Source organism: Eurytemora carolleeae, unplaced genomic scaffold, assembly GCF_000591075.1.
Source record: "Eurytemora carolleeae unplaced genomic scaffold, Eaff_2.0 scaffold675, whole genome shotgun sequence".
Classification (NCBI taxonomy): domain Eukaryota; kingdom Metazoa; phylum Arthropoda; class Copepoda; order Calanoida; family Temoridae; genus Eurytemora; species Eurytemora carolleeae.
In genome coordinates, this window is record NW_019396903.1 from 93,247 (window position 1) to 114,658 (window position 21,412).

General features: G+C 31.6%; 1 protein-coding gene across 1 annotated transcript; it reads right to left on the reverse strand.

Annotated features, from left to right (window-relative positions):
• Positions 1-1,362: 1,362 nt before the first annotated feature.
• Positions 1,363-18,663, reverse strand: LOC111709931 (stress-activated protein kinase JNK). The gene is made up of 14 exons (XM_023483899.1): positions 18,622-18,663; positions 17,695-18,063; positions 16,208-16,305; positions 16,038-16,123; positions 14,357-14,425; positions 13,208-13,306; positions 9,741-9,805; positions 8,397-8,439; positions 7,443-7,506; positions 5,845-5,907; positions 4,798-4,877; positions 4,365-4,460; positions 3,612-3,683; positions 1,363-3,008 (listed from the first exon to the last, which is right to left on the reverse strand). Exons 2-13 carry the CDS (start codon positions 18,040-18,042, stop codon positions 3,613-3,615), a joined length of 1,182 nt encoding a protein of 393 aa, XP_023339667.1. The 5' UTR covers positions 18,043-18,063; positions 18,622-18,663; the 3' UTR covers positions 1,363-3,008; position 3,612.
• Between the last annotated feature and the right edge of the window lie 2,749 nt (positions 18,664-21,412).

The window sequence follows — 21,412 nt, forward strand, 5'->3', positions numbered from 1 at the left end:
TTATATTGAAAGGATGAGTATTTCTAGGTGGCTCGGACAAGAAATAGTTGTGATTGGCCTTACTCCCCTCGTTGACAAGGACATATAATAAAATAAAACATACAAAAATCAAGGGCGATTTACAATAATGTCTGTGAGTGTGAAAATTTAGTTACGTTCCTTCCCCCCCNCTAATCTTAGCTTAACACTCAAAAATGAAGGGCTCTCTTCTTGGACCCCCCCCCCCTCTTCTGAAGTAGATGATTTACAAGATAATGTAAATTCAACTTTCAGAAAATTGGTTTCAATCAACAAAGCTGTTTGTATGGTTCTAAAAAAATATTAAACAAATTGAAAACACTGTAGTGTAGGTGAAGGTTGACCAATATTGGAATTAAGCCAACCGTCCAACAGGTGTTGCTGCGTATTCAAAAATATTACCATCAAAAAGAATGTTCAAAATTGTCCCTACGGTTGCAAATTGACGATTTAATTTCGGAGAAATTAACGTGAGGCCCAAATTTCGCGTTTTATATAATTTTCTTGGAATTTCATGCTAAATTCAAATCAGAATATTTCTTTAGAAAATATTAAAAATTAAAGAAGTTAAAGCGAAATAAGGGTAAAATATTTTTTTGGGGCCCTACGGAGATTTCTCAGATATCCAATCGTCTATATGTATGGACGATTTTAAATTTTTTTAATTTTTTTATTGCAATATTTTTATTAAGAAAAAAACACAGCAACCTCTGGTGGGCTGTCAGCTAATGTCTAAAAAAGTCAAAAATCAATCACCCTTATACTGCAACTGTAGTTTTCCTTTTAAGTGAAAAGACGAAAAAACCTAGTTTAACATAATTTTATTACTAATATTATCATTTTAAATACACAAAATCTCAGCGATACATAACAATTCATGTTAAAAAAAATATACATAAAATAGGACAAATTAGTGAAAAATTTTGTATCAAAATAAACCTTTGAAAGGATTAACAAAATGTCTAAACTTTAAACTAAAAAAAGGAATTCATGCCTGATGCAATCTACAAGTTTGATGAGAAAAAGTTTTTAGGATAAATGATCAAACTTAGTTTAAAACGATATTTTAAATACTGGATGTGACAAAACGGGATAAATAAATGTTAAATTACCCTGAACCTAAAGTTTAAGTAACTGAGCTTATGACCATTTTCAACAACTTTACTTAAGCTGGAAAACTGAACTGAACAGTGCCTGTGGAGTTAGCTTGAGGTTTAGAATAAATCCTTTTACATGTCCAAATTTCAAATTAAGCACTGAACTATTAATTCTAGGCCAGGGAGGGTTAAAATAAAAACTGTACATTGTACAGTGTACAACGATAAAACAGAAAAATTGCTGTAATCTTTCTAGCCGTAGATCTTTATTTAACATAATCTTAAAAACAAGGGCGCTATCACAAACTCTACGGATTAAATAAATTATTGCAAATTTAAAGGGGGCAGTCCCCCCTTGGAAATAACAGAATTTATTAATGTAACTGGATGACGACTGACTAGTAGCTTTACATGAATTATTAAACTCAATATGGCGGTTATATCGTACAGTACAAACAAGATGGCCGCTTTTGGCGCCAAAAAACATAATTATAAAATGCAACGGAGTACCAATACAGGTTATATTCTACCTCCCAAAATAAAGTAGAATAACGAACGAATTCAACCAATAAGAGAACGTTCGTATGAAAGCTTTCTATAATCAATTCAATGAATAAAGATTTAAATTTTAAAAGCTGGAAACGTTTCAGTGGGATCAACACAACTGCGGAGTAAGACGACAATTTAGCAATCTTATTTGGGCTTGATCTTGTTCTAAAGATAATCGTTTTACCATTAGATTAAAAATAAACTTATGAAATTAAAAGTCGTCTTCATATTCCACAGTTTTTTTGATACACCCTGTATGTTTCTAGTGGCGGGGGTCTGAACAAAAATGTTATGTTTAACTTTGTATAAGTAAGATTCGTCAGTAATGTAAATAATAATACCATGAGGTGACAATATGGAGCAATATTGATGTGTGATTTCAAGGTACTATGAATTAAACATTATTAATGGGATTGTTCACAAATTTGACAAAAGGGAGAGAGTCAAATATTTGAAAAAAGGGTGTGAAAAGTTTGATTGAACAAACAAAATATCAAATTTCAATTCTTAAATTAATTAAGACCTCAGATATAAAAATTGTACAGTCCAGTCCATATTAAAGGTCTAGGAGAATTTATTGAAAAATGTATTATGCGTGTTCATTCTAATATTCGAACAATCTCTTTAAATCAACGTGTTGTAATTTTATAGGATTAGTTTAGGTAAACCTTTAAAAAGGGTTTAACAGTTTGGACGAATTTTAGCGAATGATCACTATACTAAATTTGATTTTTCGGCTAACTCTACAAATTGGAAGTTTATAAAAAGTGTTCATTTGAGAAGAAATGTTTAAGAGTCTGGAATTTAAACTGCTAAACTTTTTCAAAGATATTTAAATCTAAACTTAAGTTCAGACTCTGTATATTTAGGAAACTTAGGCAAAAAACTTCGGTTCATCATAAACTTTCAGTCAGAATTCGTCTATTGATCATCAGAACTGAACTAAAGAGATGTCCAGTTAGATCTCAGCTAAAAACGTTATAATTAGGAAAAGTTAGTATTTAGCTTGATCTTATTCTTTACTGACAATTGAGACTAAATTTAATTTCAATATTTTGAATTTTAAGCAAGTTAAATTAAGAAGTCGGCTCTGAAACCCGAAGCTAAGCTTTTAGCTTTAGGTAGTTAAGAGTATATCTTGGAGTCTGAACTTAAGTCCGGATTAAAGTTCAAACTGGAATCTGAGAAGGACTGTGATCTGTGATTTTCCATGGATTAACTTGGTGTAGGTTCGGAGTAGGTTTGGAGGAGGTTTGGAGTAGGTTTGGAGTAGGTTTAAAGTAGGTTATAGTAGATTTGTGATCTGTAAACTCATTCTGACTCTAGGATTCATTTTAAGCCGAACTAAAAATAAAGAAAATATCAAAAAACAAAAATCTATTTGACACTCTAATCTAATAAGTTTCTTTATGTACTTTTTTTATTTTTTTTTTATTTCTTCTTTTCTCTTTTTTATTTTTTTTATTTTATTGTAATCATTTCAATTTATACAAAGTCGTCTGATTAATTGTAAAATTTATTCCGGGTCTTTCTGATTACGTCTGTAGTTTTTATTCTTTTCTTTTTTCTCTCTCTCTCTCCCTAAACTAAATTTAAATGAATATTTACTCGAATAATTAGTATTTGACAATCTTCGCTATTTTACGCGTTTCAATTAAAAATTTAGGAATCTATCAATTATCTTTTAATTAATTGAAGTACAAAAACAGATTTAACGTACTCAAAACTTCATAACCATCATTTGAGAAACTAAGTATTAAGATTTGTCGTTTATTTTTCTAAAACAGAGATAAAATCTAAATTATTTTTTTGCTTGTTTGTCTAGAAATCTATTAGTAGCTCTGAAAGAAAGCGGAAAGCGTCAATTAAAAAAACAAACTTTGATGCTTAAATACTTTATGTACTTTTTCTGCTTTAAAAAAATTGTCCACCAAATATTTGACTAACCTTATCTTCTATTTACTTCCTCGTCCTTGCACCCCTGTGCTCCATGAACGCTGACGGATTGCAATAATCTGCCTGGATTCAAGGAAATTGATATTCAGGGGAGATTCATTTCTCAAAACTCATCTTATCTTTTCTATTTATCTGTCTATTTGATTGTAACCGGTAAGCGTTAAAACGGCTGAATCGAACGGCCCAAATTTTGTGTGAGACCTCACATAACCACCAGGGAAGGTTTACGGAACATCAAAATTGGAAAAAATTGACGTATGACCAACTTTCAGAGCAACAGTTAAAATCTAAAACTTGTTATAGTAAGCGGGCGTGAAGCGCCCTAAAAGCCTAGTATGCTAAATATCCTCCCCACCTCCTCCTTAAAAAAAGAATATTTAAAGAAACAATTTTATGACTTTAATTGGGCCAATTAAGATAAATTAGAGTTTTAGGAAAAAATATTAAAAGAAAGCAACCGCAGAAGTTAAAACCCAATAAATATAAGGGAGGAAAATTATAAAAAAACAATTTTGTTATTAATTTTCCCCTAAAAATCATTCATTCCTCCAATTCAGCGAAGAAACCCGTACAAATTCGCGCAAAAATACCTAACTTGAAACTTCTGGGAAACAAACGATGTTCAAGGCAAGGAAAATGATTTTTCATAAAATGGTTAAACAAATTGATTTTTTCTCAAGAACATCTATGAGACAAAGAGGGGGGGAGGGGGTATATGATCCGACTGAAATAAGAATTTCTTTCCTTTAGATATCTCGTAGTCCACAACCTCCTTGTAGATAAGGTCCTTCCACTGATCCACCGTCAGATCCCGCTCATCTACACAATGGTCCCAGGCTCCTAGGATAACGGTGATTGTCGTCATGTTTCTTCTTATAGGAATAATGTAGAATTGTTTCTCCTTTACCAAATGTAATAAATTATTTAATAAATCGTTATTTGAGTAAATAACCGTCAGACTCCGCGCATTTACACATAGGCCAAGGCAACTAGGGTAATAGTGATCGTCAGTTTGGTTCTACTATATTAAAGAAGTTATATATTATTTACCAAGAATGTAAAAATCTAGAAATTTTAATTGCACGATTTGGAATCTGACCTTTTAACCTTTAAACTAAAGAAAAAAATGATTGATTGATTGATTGTTTAATTGGTATATAGATTAATCGATTTATACCTGGAGGAGGGGCATTTACTTCACTCTCATCATACCAGACATTTATATATGGATGCATCAGAGCTTCATCGACATTTATCCTAGAATACCAGACATTTATCCTAAAATACCAGACATTTATATATGGGTGCATCAGCGCTTCATCGACATTTATCCTAAAATACCGCACATTTATATATGGGTGCATCAGCGCTTCATCGACATTTATCCTAAAATACCAGACATTTATATATGGGTGCATCAGCGCTTTATCGACATTTATCCTAGAAAACCAGACATTTATATATGGGTGCATCAAAGCTTCATCGACATTTATCCTAGAATACCAGACAGTTCTAAATGGGTGCATCAAAGCTTCATCGACATTTATCCTAGAATACCAGACATTTATATATGAGGGCATCAGAACTTCATCGACATTCATCCAAGAATACCATACAGTTATATATGGGTGCATCAAAGCTTCATCAACATTTATTCTAGAATACCAGACATTTATATATGAGTGCATCAGAGCTTCATCGACATTTATCCTAGAATACCAGACATTTATATATGGGTGCATCAGAGCTTCATCGACATTTATCCTAGAATACCAGACATTCATATATGGGTGCATCAACGATTCATCAACATTTACCCTAGAATACCAGACATTTATATATGGGTGCATCCAAGCTTCATTGACATTTATCCTAGAATACCAGACATTTATATTCAAATGGATCAGAGCTGGAGCCGGAAGGGGAAAAATTGCACGCCTACTAGCATTTGAAACTTCTTGTTCAACAATTCATTTAATTTTTCTTTTCTGGTTTACCTGTCTTGAAAGTGATTTCGATGAAAATCCTACTTAGCAGTGTCAAATATTTTCCAGGGGTTTTATTGCTAAAATTGGGGAAATAATTGCATTTTTGGGTTGTAAGTTTTAAAATGAAAGAGAAAGCCTGAAAGAATATCTTCAAAAATCATCTTTCTCCTTGGGCCAGCGGCGGGTGGGGGGAGGGCTAATAATCTCATCTATTCTTGGATCCTGTGTATCCTCACCTTTTCTCTGGATCAATAACCAGCATCTTGCAGAGCAAATCTCGGGCTTGACTGGCTCTCAACCTAATCTCAAACCATTCATAGTTTACAAATCATGAATATAAGCTGGGGGGGGGGGGTGGAAGGGGAAGATAATTAAGCATTAAAAAAATTGTATTCATCCACTCCTTCCTATATTCGTGAAATTTAATCTAATATCGATTCAAACTAATCCTTATTTTTGGATTAAGATTAACGGTTTTGCGTCAATTTCTCTTTCAATTTCGTTAACGCAAAAATATTTTTTTTAAAGTTTGGAATTATTCTATAGAGAATTTTTTTTGAAGAATTACAAGGGGTTTGTTTTAAGGAAATATTCACATCCCCAATACCTCCCCCACCCCTCCCTACTGAAACCCTGTAAATTATACAAATGAGGTCCCACAAACATGGTAGTTGAGAGACTACTTAAAGCTCTTTTTTAAATTATACATATGAGGTACACCACATTATAAAAGGCTTTAAATTAAGATATCTTTCAAAATTGTTAATATATTATTATAAATGGATTGCTTTCAAGGATTAAAAAATCTCATGTTTATGTGAGACTACCCGGGCATATTTTGGCCTATGCAGACTTAAGTTTAGTTTAGGATAAACCTAAAGCTGGAATTTTTTAAAGGAATAGACCTGATTTAAATCGATTTACATGAGCTACATAAAAACATTCTCTTCTGGTGGGGTGGTTATCCGAACTCAGGTGACCAAAACTTTTAACATTTAACCAACTGGGCTTTTAGGGCGCATCGCGCCCATGTTCTATACTAGTTGTTAACATTTCTCTTTGTAAACATTGAAAAACAATAAAAAATTTATAAAAAAAAAATCGTGAATTTTCTAAATTTAATGAAAATGATATTTTGATGGAGGCTAATTTTTGAAATTTTAATCTTCCATAAAGCTGCCCTTGGGTCAGTGTGGTTCAAACAAAATCTGGGCCAGATCGGTTCAGCCGTTTTCACGTTTATTGGATACAAACAAACCGGCAGAGAAGTAAAGTATATATTAGAAGAAATTAAAACACGTTATTAAACAATGAAACTCATTCATGAGTGTTGACACTCAAATTATAGAATATACAATGAAAAAAGAAATGAAAGGCAAAGGAAGAGAATAAATCTGATGAAAAGAGCAGAATTCATGAATTATTAATCAGGGATGCATTTCATTCCTTGACTTTCAACATTGAGAGAAAGGTTGGCAGGGAATTTGCATTTTAAACATTAAAATATTATAATCCAATTTGGTTGTAGACAACAGAATCTGTAAACAATACCATTGTTTGTTTATGATAATTAATAAATATTTTCAGCTTTTAGAGAAAATTTTGCGATTTTTGAATTTTACTTTCACGCATTGAAATTAGGGTCTCCACGTTTAATTTCAAATAAATGCTGGTGAAGAACGAAAAAATAAGATTACTCTGCCAATCTAATTCAAACTTAATCAAACTTTAAACAAACAATCAATGGAGTTGAGAATGAATGTAATTGTAAGAAAAATAGATGAATGTAAAAAATAAATTCTTGAAAGGGATGAAAATATGAATGAATAAATTCCTATTATGCTCTGAGGATTCAGCAGGGAAGAGAACGTCAGGGAAAAGTCTCTCAAAGGAGTAGCCTAGAGAACAAAATTATTAAACATTATATTTATAAGCAAAAAAAAAATAAACGGTATATATTTGCTTGAAAAATTCTTCACTGTAAAAAAAAACATAAAAAAAAAAAAAAAATAATTTTTTTTGAACAAATATTGCTAACATATATAAATACAAATATATTATTATGAACGAAGAGCTTTATTTTATACATTACACAAGTATAAAAATTAAAGGGTATATTTTTTCTGCAAAAATTTAACCCTTCCCCACATTTGGTTATTTTTTACTTTATTTGGTGAATTAGTCTCTAGACCCCAGTTAGGGGCTTATTAAGTTTCGTTCATAAAGTATTCATATTTGGGATTATTATGTCCAACATGAAGAATTTTGCATTTAGCATTATTAAATGACATTCTTAGAAAAAAAAAGTTAAATATGATGCAATGTCATGTTACACAGGATTATGTCAATTTAAATTATGTCACGATAATTCATGTCTTGTTACATCATAAAATTTATGTCACGTCAAATCATATTATGTTACGTTATTACATGTCATGTTAAGTAATGTAATAAGAAATCATGTCACTTTAAATCACTAATTGGTAAAGAGATTAGACCACTTTGAAAAAAAAAACAATTGATGGAACTCAATAATTATTTTGATATATTAGTTATAATCATCAAATTAAATTTAAATCATGTCAATTCAAACCATGTCAATTCAAACCATGTCATGTTAAGTATTAGTAATGTTATGTTATTTCTTGTTACGTCACGCAAAGTAACATTAAATCATGTCACGTTAAGTATTGGTAATGTTATTTCTTGTCATGTTAAATCATGTCACGTTAAGTATTAGTAATGTTATTTCTTGTCACGTTAAATCATGTCACGTTAAAGTCTTCACCTGCGTATCTTGGACGATTTTCGACGTAGTTTCTCACTGTTGCCTGTAAATATAATCTTAACAGATTTTCTTTTCTTTTTTAGTTTTAATTTTAAGATCTTTAAAACCTAAAACTTTAGAGCTTCCGTTTTAATATCCAACAAATTAATATTTTCATTTCAAATTTTTTAATTTCTTGGCTGCTTTATTAAGGGTAGAATGATTCGAGGGTTTTAGACGTACTATTCGAATTTAATTATTTTTAAATTTAATTGAACAAATAAATAAATTAACAATTCAAAATGCTCTCGGGCACTAACACTATCTATAATCTAGTAAACCTAAAACACAGCAATAATAAAAAGTTCACAAGCAAAGTACCATTTTTTTTTTAAATGTTGATTTTCAAGCTACTGATGGAGCAATTTACTTAATATAAATTAAAAATAATGAATTTATATGAGATATTGCTTATGTCGTCTTCGTATTACACAGACGAGTCTAACTGTATACATAATTCAACTTCCTTGGTTAAATTTAATTTTAATGGTTTAGGGAAGGTTTTGGAGAAGAATGTGTTAAACCCTTAAAGACCAATAAGGGTGGAACTGGCAGGGTTAGGTGAAGGTTTTCAAATTTTTTTTTTTACATTTATTTTTCTTTTTTTTATGGCCCCTTGTAATCATATACCTTTAATTAACGTCATGAATTGAGGATGTTTTTGTTAAATTTTATTATATATATAATTTTTTTTGAATACGATTAAAACGCGATCTTTATAACACGCTTGTTTCTGGATCGTTTTTGGTTCGTTCTTGGTTCGTTTATAGTCTAAAGTTTTCTATCAGTGTCAAAATTTGACATAATCTAAGAAAAACACCTGTTTACAATAAACTATATTAAAACCAATTGCCATTCTCACACTATGCCAAATTTAGGCAAAAACGAAATGACGGAATGGAATTTTAACCCTGAAAGAAAATATAGGCAAAAACGATCCAAGAACGAAATAACGGAATAGAAATATAGGCAAAAACGTTCCAAAAACAAAATAACGGAATAGAAATATAGGCAAAAACAATCCAAGAACGAAATAACGGAATAGAAATATAGGCAAAAACGTTCCAAAAACGAAATAACGGAATAGAAATATAGGCAAAAACAATCCAAGAACGAAATAACGGAATAGAAATATAGGTAAAAACGATCCAAAAACGAAATAACGAAATAGAAATATAGGTAAAAACGTTCCAAAAACGAAGGAATAGAAATATAGGCAAAAACAATCCAAGAACGAAATAACGGAATAGAAATATAGGTAAAAACGATCCAAGAACGAACAGAATGCACAATTCACATCACTACCTGTAATCGCCTCATAAAATCTTGACTGGGTGTTCCTAACTGTTCAATGATCTTGTTCCATTGATCTAAAAAAATAATTTAAATAAAAAACACTTTAACACGATGATATATATTCTCTCCCTTATTTGAAAAATTATTCCAAAGTATATGTCGGTCTTTCTTCACCAATATTAGTTTTTGATAAAAATTGTATAAAAAACTATAAATAAAATAAAAATATTGTTAATAAATATGATCAAGTAAAATTAAACCTTAAACTAATTTTTGCGAGGGGGAGAGTGTGTTTTTATACGTATATTTGTGTATTCCGTGTATTCTGTGTATTCTGTGTATTCTGTGTATTCTGTGTATTCTGTGTATTCTGTGTATTCTGTGTATTCTGTGAATTCTGCATATTCTGTATATTCTGTATATTCTGTATATTCTGTATATTCTGTATATTCTGTATATTCTGTATATTCTGTATATTCTGTATATTCTGTATATTCTGTATATTCTGTATATTCTGTATATTCTGTATATTCTGTATATTCTGTATATTCTGTATATTCTGTATATTCTGTATATTNCTGTATCTGTATCTGTATCTGTATCTGTATCTGTATCTGTATCTGTATCTGTATCTGTATCTGTATCTGTATCTGTATCTGTATCTGTATTCTATGATTTTGTAAGATAATTGTGTCTGTGTTAGACACCGAGTTCTCTAATGATATTGATTATCCTTTTCCCTCCCAAATACACTTATAGGGATGGAAATCGTCATCTAGTAAGTTTATAAAAGCATTTATTTTATTTTAAAGACTTCACCACGAAAATGTGATATTTTAGCGTTTACTATATCTAAAAATTGTATACTTGCTTTACATGGTGCAAATTGCTTACCCATTCAAGATATATTAACAATAACAAATTAAATCATAAGATTTTTTAAAAAGATTAATTTAGAAGAATTTTTTTTTCGTATTAGCATTTTTTTAATCATAGCAAAAATGTTCACTTATTTAGCGTACAATAAAAAATATATAGATATTAATGCATCTCTCTTATAAGTAAAGACAAACCTTGAATAAAAAAACGATAGCCAACGTTACTCATATCCATAAAGAGACTGTGCGCGTACTTTCAAGAGACCCTCCGGTACTCATGACTCTTGAAAGCTTCTTCAAACACTTTATTTCTTCCACATTTTTTGTACCGTTGTGAATCGGGCATTGTCATCGTTGCATTGAGGGTAACTTAAATTACGCTTACAATTATTTAAACAAAATATTCATACAGACGATAAAATATATCGTTTTGCGGATTACACGATAAAATATATCTTTTTGAGGATTAGTAAGAGGCACCGGATTTAATGGACTCGAATTAGACAAGTAGAAATGGGTTTAACAATCATTAAAATATTATTTTGCAAGATATTATTTGTATTGCGTTATAAATGATGACGCTGCGGTCCAAAAGAAATCTAAGTATTCTATATTTTCTGTAGAACGATTTATCTTCATTGGACATCTATGCTTTAAGCTGTATTCACATAGATTCAGCCTCCTTATAAACAGTCTCATCAATTTTTAGACAGGGCTGACTTTGAAGTGTCGCAACGCCCTAAGCTTAGATTTTACCGCTCTAACTCACTTATGCTTTTCTGTAGCCCTTTACATGTACTTTTAGCACTGTAAAGCACTTCTTGTTAGATTTGGTTTTTTAGAAGTTATTGGCAAAATTCTCAACGATTTTTGCTTGAGAGCGTGAGACCATTAAATCGCAGTGTATTAGGAGTATAAATACATCTTTCAAGTGACCCTTTAGTAAAGAGGGTTATTTTCGATACACAAAGATACCCATTCAACCTCTATCTGCATTTAAAAATAATAATTTTTTAGCTGCAAAAAAAGGACTATATCATTCTTGGTTAGTGAATTTATGAATCGGGCGACGTGCATGCCACTCTCTAAATAGACTTAAATCACTTATTCATTTTTCAGGGGTATACTTTTTTAATAATATCCCCCCCCCATCTTTACACTTGACAACTCAACAGTCCAAGAATGAGACCTGATTAAATCAAGAAAGGAGGATTTTGGCAAACGTTTCATTTAGCTCCCTATTTCTGATTTTATCAATATTATTATAATTATAAAGATGTATTCAAACACAAAGGTATAAATACATATATAAATGGTGTAGTTTAAATTTGTTTAAATAAATTTTTGAAAATACAGGTTTCTAAAAGAAAAGAAAAATATGCAAAATTATGCACAAATAGACAACATTGATTTTTACTCATTACGTAACATATTTATCATTTCAATTATTACGTGATTATCGAATCCTTCCGACATATAAATTATTCATTCTTGTATTTAAAAGTTCTTGTAAAACCGGAACTTTCCATTCATGTTCCAATGAGACATCAAAATATTTCATTTGTTTCTTAACTAACATTTTACTAAGATCAGAAGGATTTTACAGAACAATCATTTGCAATACAAAATAAATTTCTGCCAAGAACTGTGTTAAGGTCATTTTTACATAAATTAGAATGAAATCTTATGTAAAGCTTAAAACTTGCTTCAATAGTCTCATAGAAAGACACACATCTGCTAGCTAACATAATTATTATAATTATTAAAGGACAACCCGTCGTTCAATGACGTTAGAGCCGGCGCTCCCACCTGCAAATTACAATGCTTGACGGAGCTCATGACGTAATTTTAAGGAGTGGCATGTTTAATTCACATTGGTATCCTTAAACATGTATCTGAGATTCAAACTTGAAAATTGTTAAATCTAAATATATAATAAAACAAGACATTCCTATATATATATGTTGCCTATAGCCGGCCAAACGGCTGGACCGATTGGGCTGAAATTTTTTGTGGACACTCATGGGTGGCCGGGGGGTGTTATAGGCTAATTTTTTTTAAATATTATTTTTTAAACATTTTTTCTAATTTATTTTCCACGGCCAACGCCGGGCCCTTCAGCTAGTTAATTATAAAAAAATTCTAAAATATTACTACTGCATAACTTCAAGAGCCCACAATTGGATATAATGAATATTCAGGGATGGAAAAACTGTGTTTGAAGGGCAACTATGTAAATTAAACATGCCACTCGAGGCTCAGCTAGGTTTACAATCCTTGATGGATTATTCTTTTTATTCTCTTTAGAGTATATTAGGCTTCCCTTGGGATGTTTCACAGATTTCCACTAAACCAACCAACCAACCAACCAACCAACCAACCAACCAACCAACCAACCAACCAACCAACCAACCAACCTGCCAACAAACCCACCAAGCAAACAACTAACCAACGAACCAAACAACCAAATATACACCAAATCATGAAAACATAAAAATGCATTACAGGATGAATGTATGAATGAATTTAAACCTATCCCATAATATTATCAGGATGAATGTTATGACAAACGAATGAATGACTGAATAAAAGACTAACCTATATGATCTGTGCCAGGGAATAAGACCCCACCTCTAATCATTTCCCCCATAATACATCCAACAGACCAGATATCCACGTTCTCTTTATATCCCATACCTAGATGTCGAAGTCATTTCATTTGCTCCTCTAATTTCAGAAGGACAAAAAATGAACATGTTTCTTTCTTTTTTTAAATAAATTATGATTTCAAATTATACACTATCATTTCTCTAAAAACAACAAATGGTTTTTACAATTTACTCTGGAAATCCCATTAGATTGAAGGAAAACTGGAAAAATGATTTAGATTCAAAGAGAATAGAATATATATATTAGAGGGGAATTTACTAGAAAAAAGTGTAAAACGGCCATTTTGTTGTAATGTTTCCATACTGCAGGTGTACTTCACATATTTATGCTATATAACCTTTGGGCCCTGGAATATCATTTTATAGAAAATCTAAAATTAATGTTAAAAGAAAACCAAATTATGAAATAGGCTGGTTTTATAATTGACCAATGATCATTTCACATAGACTCTATGCCTTTCACTTTACAAACGATTATTTTATAACTATAAATTAAATGATGTTTTTTATTTACCTAATTCATTATAAAGTTTATTTAAAAGCTTTAAAAAATTCGAAATTGAAATGAGTACTCTACTGCATATAATTTGTGAATATTTACATGATTTGTACACTTTGAACTCCCTTTCAGGCTGAAAGGGACTGAAAAAATTCATACCGAGAGATTCTCTAAATTCTCCTCAAATGTATATTCTATTCTCTTTGTTTAGATTCCAACTATAAAATATTAGTCTTATAAATCTGTAATATTAAAAGATGAGAAATACCGAAAATAGAAAAGAACCTCCCCCTGTTAATTTTTTTTGTTAATTAAACGATCTTGGTATATTCTTTTATTTCTTACTGGGGGTAGGGAAGAGGGGACGAATTTGGTCATCAATTCTCATATGCACTTTACCCCTTTTTTTTTTAATAATTTTAAACATAAATTCGATATATTTTCCCCCTAATTCTGCAATAAAACCATTTTTCCTTTTCTTTTCTTTTTAACAATTCAGAAGTTAGGCTATAAACTAACCAAGATTAGGATACGTTAGGTCGTGAACATATACCCCTGACTAAACTTTTATAAACTGACCTAAAATGACCTCTGGAGCCCTGTAGTACCGTGTCACAACGTAGGGGGTCATCATGAACGAGGTTCCAGCTGGAGCAAGAGTAGAGAATACAGAATAAAAATATATATCATTTAAATACATCAAATTGTTTCGATTTTCTCCTTTCAAAATTCCATGCTTTCAATCTTTTCTGAGAATAGCCCCCCCCCCCTCCCCAGCCACACAGCATACACATAAAATTCCATTTTACCAATTTCTTCTTTTATAAAATCTAAAAATCAAATTGGCTATTTTTTAATTTTGCAGCATCACTACATTTTTAGTATTCATTTAGAAAACATAAACGTTTTTAATATAACGCTTTAAAAAAGATCCAGTCTTAGCAATGTTAATTAATTTTTATTTTCATTAATTCTGCTTCTTCGTCTTTTTTTCCCCCTTATATTTTAACTAATTTTTGTGAAAGAAAATTTAACCTTCTCTAAAAATTGTAATCATTCCAATTTCCATGTTGTTTTATACTATGCAATTCATATATTTATCTATATACTATTAGCAAAGAATTACCATGTAGAAGTGCCAATTTTACCGGAAAGGAATTGAGTGTTTGTCACAAACTCTGATTTTCTTATCCCTATATCTTTGCATTTCAATGTCAGAGACCTTAGCTATATCAAACTATGAATTGTTTTAGATCAAATAATAATAGTTAGAGATTTCAAAGGTTAACACCATCAGGTTACAACGATAAAGCGATTTGAAAATCAGAATTTGTGGCTAAAGCTCAGTTCCTTTACATTTTCAAATGTTCTTGAGAAAATCATCAAAAAAGTCAAGAACACGCGAGGAAAAGTAAAGTGCTGTTCTCCCGGAGGAAATTTCAGCTAAAAGTAGTTTTATCCCATTCTTTAGGCAACATTATTAACTGATGTATATTAAATTGTGTTGTTAATATTATTAATATGTCAAATATTAAAAAAGGTTTTTATGTTTGTAAATGTAAAAGCTACAATCATCTTGTAAATGCACGATTTTTTCTCCATTTTGCAATTCATCCCTTTCTCTCCCAAGGGCGAACATAATATTTTTACTCTGTTCCTTGGAAAAAAAAGTTTAAGAGTAGGGATGAACAAGGTGATAATGTTGCTAAGAATGAGATTTTAAATTTTCTATTTCATTTGTCATAAATACTTTGATGAATTGTTAATACTGATATTTCGTGTCAGTTTGTGCAAAATAAAAAAAAATATTACCAATTGTCATCAATGATCAAAAATCAATATGTAAATCATTTTGTTTTATCTGTCAGTTTTTTTCCGACAAAACAAAAACGATCAGACCCAAATTTTTTGTCCCAGGGACGGTTCATTGCCGATTAGAAAAATCTGAAAAGGAAATGAGTTTTTGCAACCAAATGTCGTAGACCTTAGTTATATATTTCAAACTATGCATTCTGTTAGATCAAATAGTCAAAGTTTGAAATATCAAAGGATTACGCTTTTAGGTTGAAAAGATACAGAGGTTTATAAATTTGAGTTTGTGGAAAAGACTCAATTCCTTTCCTGAATTTTTATTTTTAACAGAAAAATCTGCGAATATTTTAGTTAAGAGATGTAATATTCAGAAAACTGGAATGCAAAATTTTAAAAATAGAAATAGGCTTAATATTTCGTTATTTTTATATTCCGTAGTGATCTCTACCCCGTCCTGCAGACCGAGCCAATCCAAAATCTAGAATCTTGAGAGTACAATCAGATCTCACAACAATATTACTGGGCTTCAGATCCCTAGATATTAATGTGATTGTGATATGAATGATTGTGAATGATAATGATAATATATAATAATATAATAATAATAATAATTTTAACCTATGAATGATTCCGGCTAAATGCAGATGTTTGATTCCACAGAGCATCTGATAGAGTAGATAGGACATTCTTTCATGATCTAGGTCCATGTTTATAACCTTGATAGATAGATAAATAAATAGATATTCAAATAGATGGACGGATAGATAGATGGGTAGATAGATAGATGGAAAGATAGATAGATTGGTAGATTGATAGATACAACGATACTTATATAGATACAAAAATATATTAAAGATAGATAAATTAATAGATGAATGATTTGGTTTACTATAATTGTTCAAGTTCGCATCACGTCGTCGTACAGAGAAAACACAAAGATAACTAAATTGGTAGATTTATAGATAAATAGATAGATAGATAGATGGAGTAAGATTTATAATAATAGAAGATAAGTAGGTAGATAGATTGATAAAATAGAGTGAAATGGATAGATAGATCGTAGAGTGGGATGGATAGATAAATAGAATTTAATAACTGAGTCTTTTCCAAATATAAACTCAAATTTTCTAATCCCTATGTAGTATATATTTTCAAAATGATGGCGTAAACCTTTGATGTTTTAAACTTTTATTATTTTATCTAACAACATTGATAGTTTGATATATCTAAGGCCAACAACATTGGGTTACAAAGATATATACAGGGATTAGGAAATCAGAGCTTGTAGCAAATACTTCAATTCTTAGCTAGCAAATTTTGTCTGTATGCGGAGATTTTTAACTCAGATAATTACCCCTAAAAATCAAATTTTCCACAATTTAAAAACAAATTTGCTAGAAATAAGTGTGTTTGAATTAAATGAAAACAATCCTTAAAAATAATTCCTCTAATTGAAAAATGTAGGTCTATATAATCAGATAATGTATTGATTGGAGTAAATTAGAGAGCTCTAGATAGAAAAAGGAAAATCACCTTTTTTCTAATTTACATAATGTGGTTTTGCTACATAAAGGTGTTATGATGGCAATTTCAAACAGGGGTGTAAGTTTTCCAGAATTACCCTCTCCCTCGAGGGGGATGTACAAAAATAATTTTTGATGATTTGGGGTAAAAAATAAAAAAATGTACATAGAAAGGTTACTTTTTCAATCTTTTTGATACTTTTTATCCAATAATTCATTTATTTTTAACTAATAATGAGTCCCCCCCCGCACCCCAATTTAGGGAATAAAACCTTAAGAAATAAAACTTCTGGGGGAAAAAATTATTTAAAAAGAAAATATTTTTTCGAGATCCCTAATTTCATATAATAACATAGATGTACATTGTACATACTACACTGTACAGCGTATAGTTAATCAAAATATATGCATTACTTAATTTTTAAAAGTTAAAATAAAATTCTTTCAAGGGGCACAAATTTTAAAAATGTCTGCGCGGAGCGAAAAAAAAACTGTTGAGAGTTTGTTTCGCTGAATTTGTGATATATTTCTAGATAAGTGTCCGACCCCCCCCCCCTTGAGAATTCTGTTGCGCCTGTCTACCTGGCACAAGTTTGCATCCATGAGCTCCATCACGATATAGAGATCGAGGAACTCCTCCAGGGATTTCTGGGGCGTAAAGCAGTTTAAGAGTCCGATAATATTCTTATGATTCACCAACTTCATCAATTTAAACTCACGATACGCGCGCTTAGCGTGCGTCACATTTTGGAATGGTCTACTCAGTTTTTTTATAGCAACGTTCTGCTGCATTACGGTATCATAGGCCGCGCACACGATTCCCTGTGCTCCGGAACCTATGGGTTTCAGGTTTTGATACCGTTTGAGAATTGTGAATCTCGTATCTCCGACCTCAATTGTATAAAAATGAGAATTGGATTTGCCAGACATTTTGAGCTTTGAGTCTTTCTCCTAGATTTTAGATATTTTCATCATTTTTCTTTTGAACTAAAGTACAATTTGATCGTTTAATCCACTTACTTTCGAATATTGGAATTTCTAAGAATACTTGAAATTTAGAAAATAATATTAGTATAAATTATAATATCTTCTACTTGATAGGATTTCGATATGAAGTACAACTTTTTTGACGTAAAGAAAATTGTTTGAAGAAATTCGTTTTTAAAATTATTTTTTTTTTCTCAATAAAATTTAGTCTTTGACACATTTTTCAAATTCATAAATCTTCACAACCTGGTGCCGTAAACCTTTGATATTTCAAAATTAGATTATTTAATCTGTAGAATTCATAGTTTGAAAAATCAAAGGCCTCCGAAATTGGGTTGCAAAGATTCAGGGATTAGCAAATCAGAGTTTGTGGCAATGGCTCAATTCCTTTCTGTTCTATGATTTATATTTGCAAAAAAAGGCTTTCTGCTTTCAATGTTTCGTGACAAAGCCAAATTGGTAAAGAAAACACCCAAAAATTAATTTTTTTACATGCTTTATATTTGTAAAAATGAAAAATTCCTTGTTCTGATAAATTGAATATATATAATATTATTAGATTTTCTTCTTTTTTAAACCATTTTTATTATCAAATAATCTGAAAATTAAAAATATATTATTTTACAACAATTTTATTTTCCTGTTTTGGATACCAGTTAAACCTTCTCCAGCGTAAAAACGCGCCGAGGAACCCCAATTAACAAAATATTTAAATTCCCCTTCCCCTCCCAACCTACACTTATCCATATCTACCTTTCACCTTCCCTACCTTCCCTACCCCAACCTTTCTAATTCCCTATTTTTTCCTTTTCTTGCCTTTCCCCTTCCAATCCCCACCTACACTTATCCATATCTACCTTTATCCTTTCCTGCCTTCCCTACCCCAACCTTTCAAATTCTCTATTCTTTCCTATTCTTGCGTTCCCCTTTTACTCCCTTCCTACACTTACTTACCTTCTTACCTTTTCCTTTCCCTAGCTATAGGTATAACCCACTCATCCAACCTAGAGGAGACTGACCTAAGATGTTCCTGATCAAATGTTTTCTAGACATCAAATTGTATTATATCTTTTACTAGGTTAGGTTAAATTAAAGTGGGAAGTAGAATGAAGAAAAAACGTGGTCGGTGATTTCCTAGTGAAAAATTTGTACACCCCCTCCCCTCCTCATAAGAAAATGTGCATGTTCAAAGTATGAATAGCGCCCGGCCCCTAGCCTGTCTTTATAGCCGCAGCGCTCGTTCCAGAAATGGTCAAAACCTAACAATACAAAGTTTTCAATGTACATTTTTTATGAGGCGGGGGGGAGGGGGGAGGGCGGGGTCTAGGATTAGGTCGACAAAGTCATATCGGGGAGTCGATTTAAATCTGGAAAAACACCAGGGAGTTAAAACTAATCGATCTTTAGGTTGGAATACCTTTAGATCGGATTCCTCTAGGTCAGCTTTTCCACTGCATCCTTCCCCTTTCTTTACCCTTACCCTTCCACACCTTTTCCCTTTCCATACCTTGGTATATTCCTAGAGAACGATTTTTGGACCCCCCCCCCCTCCTACCAATTTGGTACATGGGTCTGACAGGAAGTGTCTTAACTGAACCTAACCCGTGGCCGCAGCGCTCGGCCCCCTAGCCTGTCCTAGCCGCAGCGCTCGGCCCAGAAAGTGTCTTAACCTAACCTAACCCTAAATAACAAAAAAATAAATAATAATAAATTTGCTGACAAATAAATGGTCATGTACAAAATTGAAAGGAGGGGGGGGGGTCCAAAAATCGTTCTGTAGGACAGACCCCATACCTTTCCTTCTCCCTTGATAAAAAGGCGTGAATCTCTCATATTGAGGGCTACTTGAAATTAAGTTTATCAGCCCATTTATATATTCTTATATCGAACAGCATTTAATTAAAACATCCATCCCAAGAGTCAAACCGGCCATTTTTAATACAAATATGATTTTTGATTGAATAAACATTTCCAAAACTGTCCTGTAAACATAAGTATACTTGTAGCTAGTATGTTTTAAACGATTAGTGTTGACGACTGTTTCAGACATTTTTTCTAGCTTAGAGATTGCATAGATTAATAAAGATTGTGTAAAATCAAAATCTACATATTAATGCAGGATAGATCATTTTTTTGTAGAATAATCTAACAATTCACTAAATTTTTAATAAAACAACAAATTACTGGACAGAATTGAGCCCTCCCTGTGACTCTGATCAGAGCGGTATACCTGCCGGTATTCCAGCTCGACAGAGCGGAATAAACTGCCGAGATGTACAACATTATTTAGCAGCTAGAGATTTATTGATTTAGACTTTCTTTAGGACTTTCTACCATTCATGGCTTAGAAAGACACAGTGGGATAACAGGGTTATCAAAAACATTTTTAGATGTCGTTGTTTTTTGTCTTTTTGATGTCTTTTGGTCTGCATTGAGACAGGATGGCGTAATTTGTGCAGTTAAGAACTGCAGTTGAGTCACGGCGATATTCTGGAAGGTTTGAGAACTCTGAGAACATTTAGGAGAAATTGAATTTAAATCATTTTTTTTCAAATTTGAGTCATAAATTATTCATCGATCACCATGGGAAACGAATTCCTATGAGATTTCCGTGTTTTTCTGACCTAACGTTTTTCCGACCTAAAAAACACAATAATGTTATAGGTTCGAAACTGTACAAAACTGGCCGAATACTATATAAATTAATTAACTAAAGGCTATAACGTACAATTGCACTGAATTCACCTGTTCATAAACTAGTCATTGGTTCATTTGAACGTTAGTCCAAATGACCATTAGTCCAGCTACGAACGTTCAATCGATTAGTCCAATTGATATGACCGACTTCTCTCCGATTTTAATTGTCGTCTTAGTTAATTCCCAATACTGTTCATCTGACCTATAGCGGAAACTGACCTATGCGTTTTTCACACTAAGTTTTTTTTCCAAATTTATTAAATCCCGCGTCAGAACGCTGTCGTGCGTGCAAATGATCATTATAGTTCAATTTATTAGTCCAATTTTGATATGACACAGCATACAACTTCTCTCCGAATTTAAATGTCGTCTTAGTTTTCCCAATAAAATGTACAATACTCGCTGATCTGACCTAGAGGAAACTGACCTATGCGTTTTTTACACTAAGTTTTTTTTCCAAATGTATTAAATCCCGCGTCGGAACGGTGTCGTGCGCGGAGATCCCTACGCATGGATCGAGTCATTGTGTTTTGTGTCATCATAATTTTACAATTTTAGACATCAACACTAATGTTTTGAGTTTTGATTCTTGTCGATTTTTATTCAAGTATTTTGA

Bases quoted from the DNA above. Each gene is read 5' to 3' on its own strand.
- LOC111709931 (XM_023483899.1), bottom strand. From the start codon at position 18,042: ATGTCTGGCAAATCCAATTCTCATTTTTATACAATTGAGGTCGGAGAT. The intron at 7,507-8,396 runs GTGAAGACTTTA...TTTGTTCTCTAG, and splicing joins AAATCGTCCAAGATACGCAG to GCTACTCCTTTGAGAGACTT. The intron at 5,908-7,442 runs GAATTTATTCAT...GTTTGAGATTAG, and splicing joins GAATCCTCAGAGCATAATAG to GTTGAGAGCCAGTCAAGCCC.